This window comes from Macadamia integrifolia, unplaced genomic scaffold (genome assembly GCF_013358625.1).
Source record: "Macadamia integrifolia cultivar HAES 741 unplaced genomic scaffold, SCU_Mint_v3 scaffold433, whole genome shotgun sequence".
NCBI classification, from domain to species: domain Eukaryota; kingdom Viridiplantae; phylum Streptophyta; class Magnoliopsida; order Proteales; family Proteaceae; genus Macadamia; species Macadamia integrifolia.
This window is the reverse complement of record NW_024870363.1, coordinates 266,139-273,916: the sequence shown is the minus strand read 5'-3', so window position 1 is coordinate 273,916 and position 7,778 is coordinate 266,139. Positions and strand designations below refer to the sequence as shown.

At 36.8% G+C, this 7,778-nt stretch overlaps 1 protein-coding gene across 1 annotated transcript; it reads right to left on the bottom strand.

The window, feature by feature from the left end:
• Window positions 1-3,510: 3,510 nt before the first annotated feature.
• Window positions 3,511-7,374, bottom strand: LOC122068590 (PLASMODESMATA CALLOSE-BINDING PROTEIN 3-like). Its single transcript, XM_042632449.1, has 3 exons — window positions 6,897-7,374; window positions 6,781-6,814; window positions 3,511-3,862 (listed from the first exon to the last, which is right to left on the bottom strand). The coding sequence occupies exons 1-3, from the start codon at window positions 7,204-7,206 to the stop codon at window positions 3,655-3,657; spliced, it is 552 nt and encodes a 183-aa protein (XP_042488383.1). The 5' UTR covers window positions 7,207-7,374; the 3' UTR covers window positions 3,511-3,654.
• Window positions 7,375-7,778: the final 404 nt, after the last annotated feature.

The window sequence follows — 7,778 nt, the reverse complement described above, 5'->3', positions numbered from 1 at the left end:
TATTTAGGTGATGTAAATCTTACAGTCCAGACCCGAAACTGCAGACTCAAGAGCAACCCTCCAATGGTTCTGTAAATGATGCGGTTTGGGCATGGGTACTAAAGGTAGACTAATCTCAAGTCCTGATTCTTTTATGCTCTATTTTGTCACTTGGAAAACTCCGTTTCGATTGAAATTTGACATGTGTAGATGACCTTCTGGTAGGCGTGTCAAACGGTCGGGCCGGGCCGGTCTTGATCGGGCCTAATCGGGCTCGGCCAATTTCTAGGGTTGCATTGTGAATGCCCATTTAGCTAAACGGGCTTAGCTAGTGTGGGCATGGTACGGTTAATAATCGGGTCTGTCAGTCTCGGGCTTTAATCGGGCTATTATAAACGGGCCTTAATTGGGCTTTCACTGGGCTATAGATCTATTTAACTTTAAACGGGTTTTAAACGTGTTCTCTTTAAAATTGGTCTCTTAAATGTATTTGAAGAGGAATATCAATAAAATGAGACAAAGATGGATAGCAAAGAAATATCTCAAAATTAAAATGGGTTAAGCCAAAGATGGGCAAACAACTAAGTTACTAAGGTACTCGGTCTTTAACCGCGAAACTCAAATCAATTAAACTATGCATAAAAAAGATGAATGTTCAGATAACAATAACCACCATCTCAGCTTCACATATCACATAGCCTTAGCACTAAATACAAATAGTATTAAAAAAAATACTAGTATTAAAGTAGTCGAGCTAGGTCAGGCATAAATGAGTCGGTTCAAATAGGACTTGTAACTTGTTTATTAATCGGGCCGGTCTAGGTCAGGCTTACCAGTGCGGGCCTGGAATTGACACCGCTACCTTCTGGTCTGTCTGTCTAACCAAAAAATTTGGGTCACAAGAGATGTGTAATGTTGCATTTAGTTATTCTGATTTGATATTTGATTAGCATATCAAAATGGCATGTATTGAAAAAAGTTGTGTTCCAACACTTCCAAAGTAAATTCAAATTACTGATCCAAGGCTTGTTCTGGTGGTTGGCATTGCTCCCTTGGAGATTACTCAGAGACTTGATCCACTGACGACCAAGTCCCTTGGCAGCATCTAAAAAGGCACCTCTATTATATTTTTTTCTTTTCTTTTTCTTTTTTTTTTTTATGGGTAGAAAAAATAAAATTAGCTGAAAATATTAGATACATCCACCCCAATGATTTATATACATCCTTCCCTTCACATGCATCGAATGGTAAGCCCATCTATCTAACAAAAGTACATAGTTCAATATGTATTTTTTTCCAGCTTTTCAAGAAGTGTGGCCCTCTTACATGGAACATCATCAAAGGTTTTATTTCCAAAAAATAGATAGGGTTTTCAATATTACCATTGCAATTTAGATTTATGTAATAAAAGAAAACAATTACGACAAGTGACCACAATAATTGTGTGAATGATAAAATTTCACATCTTGGTTTAAAAATAAAAAAAAATAAAAAAAAATAAAAAAAAATAAAAAAAACATTTTGAGATGGAGAAAAATCTCAAAAAGAACCATATTTGAGGGATGGAGGGTGCAAATATTAATGGCCCTTCGACTTAAATGAGTAGATAACTAACGGGAAGTGTATCCATCAAATCCATATTTATATAGTTTAAGCTTAATTGATTTGCATGATTTTATGAATGGTTATTATCCTTGGGTTTTAACCTAAAAGTTGTTTACGGTTACGAATAAAATTAGGCATTTTATTCATACCGTCATCACACTGTCTTTTCTAACTAGTAATGTTGATTTTAAGATCCAAGTGTAGTCTATATATGTATGTATGTTGAGCAGGATCACATATAGGAATTTTGAAAGGATTATTGTCTATTAATTTAAGAGAAAGATTTTCATTAGTAGTTTACGATTGGTTCCCAAACTTGTGATATATTATTATTGGTTTTGGTGTAGCAATAGTTGATGTACGGTTGACGATATATCAATGTATTGGATTCATAGTGTTTGATTATGAACCAAAAAGATGCTTGACATGAATCTACTTCCTTCCAAGAGAATATCTGAACATTTAAATGTATATATTATCATCATTTTCCTAGTATTTTTCACATTTAAATGTTAAAACCAATACCATATGTCTTTCCTTTTATGTTGTTCTTGATGAAATGTTTGACTGATTTTTTTTTCCCACCCGTTCAAATGTGGAGCCTTTTTAAGCACACAATAAAAATGCGTATATATGCAGCCTAATAAAAAATGTTGTCTGTAGCAAGTTGCCACAACCAGTCTTGGGCCATGTGGAAGGATTATGTGATAAGAATAATAGTTGAATGGAGAAGACATGATCTAGATGAGCCATATGTCATATTTCAACGCCTAGTTCAATCAAATTCTTGTACGTGTATCGGCTTGCATTTTTATACTAAAGTGCATCCTACACCCTTTTGGTAGTCTTTGCGTTTGCATCTATCCTTTGGATTTGGATCCTCTCCAACACCCGCCGGGGGGAGGGGGGTTGGAGAGGTAGTAGTGAGGAGAGAGTCTCACTGATCCCTTTCGGACAACCCACGGGCTAGAGAGGATCTGAATAGTTCAGAAGCCATGGTGGACATAAACTCTCTCGAATGAGATGATGCGATCTATGTGTATGTGCCTTTGGTTTCTGTTACAAATAATCATTATTGTAATTATTATTAATATTATTTTTTATATTTTGTACAAGCCCATACTAATTACACAATACCCATCCCTAAAAAATTACAAGAAAGGTTTCTTAGACCTATAGGTTCAAGAAATATTTGTAACATACATTCTAAACAGTCATTTTGTGCCACATCAAAGATGACATAAAGATTCTGCTTATTTGGATAAATAGGGAATGCTCTTGATTATCCATTAATCAAATTTAATATTTAAATTCAATAAAATATCTTCTCATATATAGGCATATGCTCATATATGTCTTTTCACTCTCTTATTAGTCCATGCACCATCTTTGTAATTTTAAAAACCTAAGGGGTCATTAGGTTGATGTTCTTGAGTTTCATGAAAGACTCAACCTCGATGAATTTCTAGACTAGTTTAATAGCTTAGAAAGGACATGCCAGATCAGAAAAGGGTAAATTTTTCTGCTACTAGTGGGACCTGATTAAAGTAGATAGGCGGTTTGATTAAAGTAGATAGGCGGTTGAATGGTAAGGAACCTATTATGACGTGAGAGAAAATGAAGTACAAATTGCCGCTTAAACGTTCTTCTAAAAACTCTAGAACATACACCAATGGAAAAGAAGTGTACAAGAATATACTAAGGAGTTTCATCAATTATCATTAAATCCCTCAATACTTTATTTCGCCACTTAGCAAACTCAATTTGACACTTAAACAAGAAAACTATTCCAAAAATTTCAGCCCATCCAACTTCTTGTGTGACATGTAAACATATCAGATAAGGAAACCTGCTCCAAAGTTGGCTCCTAGCCTATATGCCTTGATTCAATCTGTTAAAATCAGATCCCATATTTTACACCAAACAAGGAGAAAAGAAAAATAGGTATAAATTATTTAGAGACAAGATAGGAATAAGATGTCACTAGCAAATAGGGCCTGAACATTGAAAAAAAATGAAGCCCCCCTTCTCAAAGAAAAAATAATATAAAATCCTATCTTTGAACATAGATTACATGAGTGAATAAACAAGTGAAAGCAGTAACAAGGAGGAAGGCAAGACAATAGTAATTGGTGTCCGGAAAGAAGCTCTGTTAGTGGTGGTGGAGGGGTATGCTGAGCTTGGCCCTAAACCGTAGAACGGTGTAGTTGATGTTGGCGTTGTCGTGGTCGGTGTCGTCGATGTTGGTGTGGTGGTCGATGTGTTTCCTCCAGCCGCACTGCAAAATTAAGTTGATAATTTGGGAAACAATACATCAATCAGCCTTGCAATCCATACAACCAATATGGTCAAAATCATATAATACAATCACAACAACAACTACTACTACTAATATTAATAAGTATGGGAAAAAGAAAAATGTCTAATCAGATGAGCCCCTGCGCTTAGACAGAGAGTTGTGTAAAATAATCAACCACCCTCTTATGAAATAAAAAATCCCCTTCATGTGCCCCTTTCTGCATTCTCATTGGTACCTACACCACCAGCACAAGGGCCAAGCAATCAGGCAACGATCTCATGCCCTATTATTATGGGAAGGAAGTGTTCTTTGTCTGAGAGTGTTGGCTCTATCTAGAAACATGGCCTACGGCAGTACCCCTTTTGTCTTATAAAGAGGAGAAGAGAGATAGAAACATATTATTATTGCCACAACTCCAAGGGAGGAACAACGAAAGCTTGTTTAGATATTGCATTTGGAAGCCATATCAAAATCACTTTTATCTTTTTCTCTTGTCTCATACTAGACATACATATACATTGTTCAAGGGATAGAATACAATTTTAACATTCACACTAGACAAACAGCATCTTTTTATTATTATTATTCATGAATAGAGAATGCTTTAACTTTTATGTCAAGAAGATGCTCAATGATAAGCTGAAGCTGGTCCCTATGACTATGGTTGGATAATATATATTTAAACTATGATTGGATAATATGCATGGACCATTCTATTGTTTTCAGGAATATTCTTTCGGTGATTTTCCTCACTTCTTTTTTCCTAGAAAGAGAATAAAAATTTTTTGTATAGGAAAAAAAAAAAAAAAGAGAGAAATAATGAGAGTAAAGTATGAACTTAGTAGAACCTTCCACCCAAAAAGATACCCTAAACTTGTTTGTGAAGTCTTTTAACAAATATTAGTTTGAAAATCCAATCTAATTTGTTGGTGCCATGAATCCTGCCTCATCACCAGAGGCCCTACATGAATCCCCTCCAGCCATGGTAGACCACCTGAGCAGGGTCAGTGATAGGGACGTGTTAACGCCTCGTTTGGTTTGCCACCTAACTATGACTCAAATTTGAGTCATTACCAGAAGTAGGTTTATTTCATTGATAGAAACCTAAGCTGACTTCACTTCCAATTATTTTTTTGAGGAAATGAACACTCTTTATTCCGTGACCCTTGTTCTCAATCACTGTGAAATGACATCCCCATCTGTATGGAATTCAAAAAATCCATTTCATTTTGATGTCCATATGCACCCCCTTCTTAGCCCTTATGCTGATGTAAGGGGCCACACAATTAGTGAGCGTTCTTTTATCTCTCCCTTTTTTTGGGGGGACATGGGTATTTTCCAATGCCCTAATGCTCTTAGTGTGCATCGAACGATTGACAGTATTTAGACATACATTCCTGACCAACGAATAAGTATAAGACACATTGGTGCATTGGAGAAGATTTGTTTCAATTTTTTTTTTTTTTATTAAAAGAGGGAACATCAAGACATAGCTATATAGAGAAATCCCCACATTTGAAATTTGAGGCATCAACCACAAGGACCACAATCACATGCTCATTAGAGATGGTAACCAAACGCACATCAAATAAAAAAGTAGGAAACCAACCATTATTGTTTTTAAAGGAAAAAATAAATGTAATTATCAATTAGTTGAAGAAGATGACGATTAATTAAAAGAAAATTAAGCTCTACACCTAACTATTCCCATGCAAATTGACACGTAAATCCAAATCAGCCAACCAATAAAGACAATAAATAATCAAATACACCCTCCCCTACATAAAACAAAAAGGCTTAATCAGTAATAACAACGAACAGTGACAGTAGGGTGACAGAGAAAGACTATCTGAGAACGAGTCGTTTTAGGTTTTAAAATCCACTTGTCAACATGTCGAAGATTGATGGATGGAATTTTTACCCTTCCATGGGGTCATGGTATGATACACGTGCTGGACCCACCTCGACGCCCGGGGATGGCAGGTTTGAGGTGACACTGTGACGGTGGGGTGTCTCAATTTTTTATTATTTTATTTTTGGGGCCTCTTCAGGTTCACTACCCAAGAATGCTTATGCGTCTAGGAATGTTCCCACTATGTTTGGACTTTGACCACATCAGATTTACAAGTGGGACCCATGAGATACAGGTTTGTCACAGCCTGTACATGTACGCCACGTGTACTAATCAAATATACACATCGGGTCTACCTCCTAGTTCTAAGTTCTAAGTTGAAATTAAAAAGAGTGAATTGATTTACCCAAAGAAGAAACATATTATTAAGATAGAGAAAGAGACTCTTGCAAAACAGTTCCTCTATCCTCTTCTTTCTTTCTCGGGGCCCCATAGGGGGACCCACAAGGGACTAGAACAGGCACACTAAACCCCACTTATTGGTAAGTATTAAAAAAAACTAATATATTTTTAAAGAGGGTCTAGGTTAGGGAGACAATGGGGATTCAGCCAACAATCCTCCTTGAATTTACGCTTAACGTTTGAGATCAATTGTCCAGGCACTGAGCTAGAAGCTCATCTCCTTCAATACCCTTCTTTCACGGGGAGTTAAGGGGATTGAACTAGGACTTATATTTTAGAGTTTAGTTGTCTCGCTATTTGTCATTGAATTAGAACTTCGTCTTCACTCTTTGCATCAAAATCATCTACAGTGAGGTGGTGAGATGAAGTGAGCATCCACCGGCTGGAGTGCATAGCCGAGCCTTCCTAGCTATTGGATGCTCAATACACCTCATCGTTCAGTGTAGACAATTTGGATTCATCTATACCCTTCATTCATTGCAAAGTAAAACCCAACAAATAAATAAAAAGTAAATCAAAAAAAAATATATATATATATATATATATATATAAATACACACAGTAAGGGAAGAAGAAAGCATACCTTTGGGAGGATGGGTAAACACAAGATCCATAACCTGCAAACAAATACAAATAGAAAAAAATATATTAATTGAAATTGAAGTATGATTGAGAGAGAGAGAGAGAGAGAGAACGGACTGGGATCAGAGGTGGCAATAGTAGCAGTGCCACCGAAGACGCAGGCGCCAGTGGCCTCTCCCATGCGTTGGTAGTAGCTATTGAAGGCGTAAGAGGCGTGAGACTGCACAGTATTAGGTTGGTAGCAAAGCCCGCTAGCTTGGATGGGTGTACAATCTGCACCTGCACCACATGCATAGTCCAACGCCGTCTGCAGCGACTGAGAGTTTATGTTACTCACCGCCACGCACCAGCTCTGCCCTTCTACTACCCCTCCACCTAAGACCACCACCACCACCAAAGCCACCTTCAGCTCCGCCAATCTTTCCATTTCCGTGAGAGATTAAAACCTCTCTCTACCTAGCTAGTAACTTTGAAGACTTTAGTCGAGGAAGAGTGAGATAGAGAGAGCACAACAGCTCTGGGCCGGAAGAGGGAGATCTAGAAGAGAGAGAGAGTGTGTTCTTTTCTTTGCTTTTCCGCTTTCCACTGTTTGGGATTTATACTTGTTTCTGGCTTTCCCCTAGTAATAAATAAAAAATACAAAATATAACTCTGAAGCTACCGACCCTACATGGTAGTATTAATGTTATAGAAGTCGGTTTTCCTTTGTAATTAATAAAATAATAAAATATGTGGTACAGAACTTTATTTGTTTATATGGTAGCCCCTTTCTTAAAGCCGTTGAAGGGAGATTGATGATGTCAACATCACCTTTCTCTTCTATTCTATGATATATCGTGGGTCCCTTCAATGATCATGGAGCCTTATGATCGAATCTATATATAATTTTTTGGTAGGATAATCGAATCATAAATTATTTTATGGAAAAGTGTCTCTAAACCTTCCTCTTACCAGAAAGAAAAAATACCCAATACCATCCCTTATATGAAATTTTTATTA

What these genes read in the sequence shown, in the direction of transcription:
- LOC122068590 (XM_042632449.1), bottom strand. Translation starts at nt 7,206, where the DNA reads ATGGAAAGATTGGCGGAGCTGAAGGTGGCTTTGGTGGTGGTGGTGGTC. An exon ending in TATTGCCACCTCTGATCCCA is followed by an intron (nt 6,815 to 6,896) that starts GTCCGTTCTCTC and finishes ATTTGTTTGCAG; the next exon opens with GTTATGGATCTTGTGTTTAC. An exon ending in GTTTACCCATCCTCCCAAAG is followed by an intron (nt 3,863 to 6,780) that starts GTATGCTTTCTT and finishes TTAATTTTGCAG; the next exon opens with TGCGGCTGGAGGAAACACAT.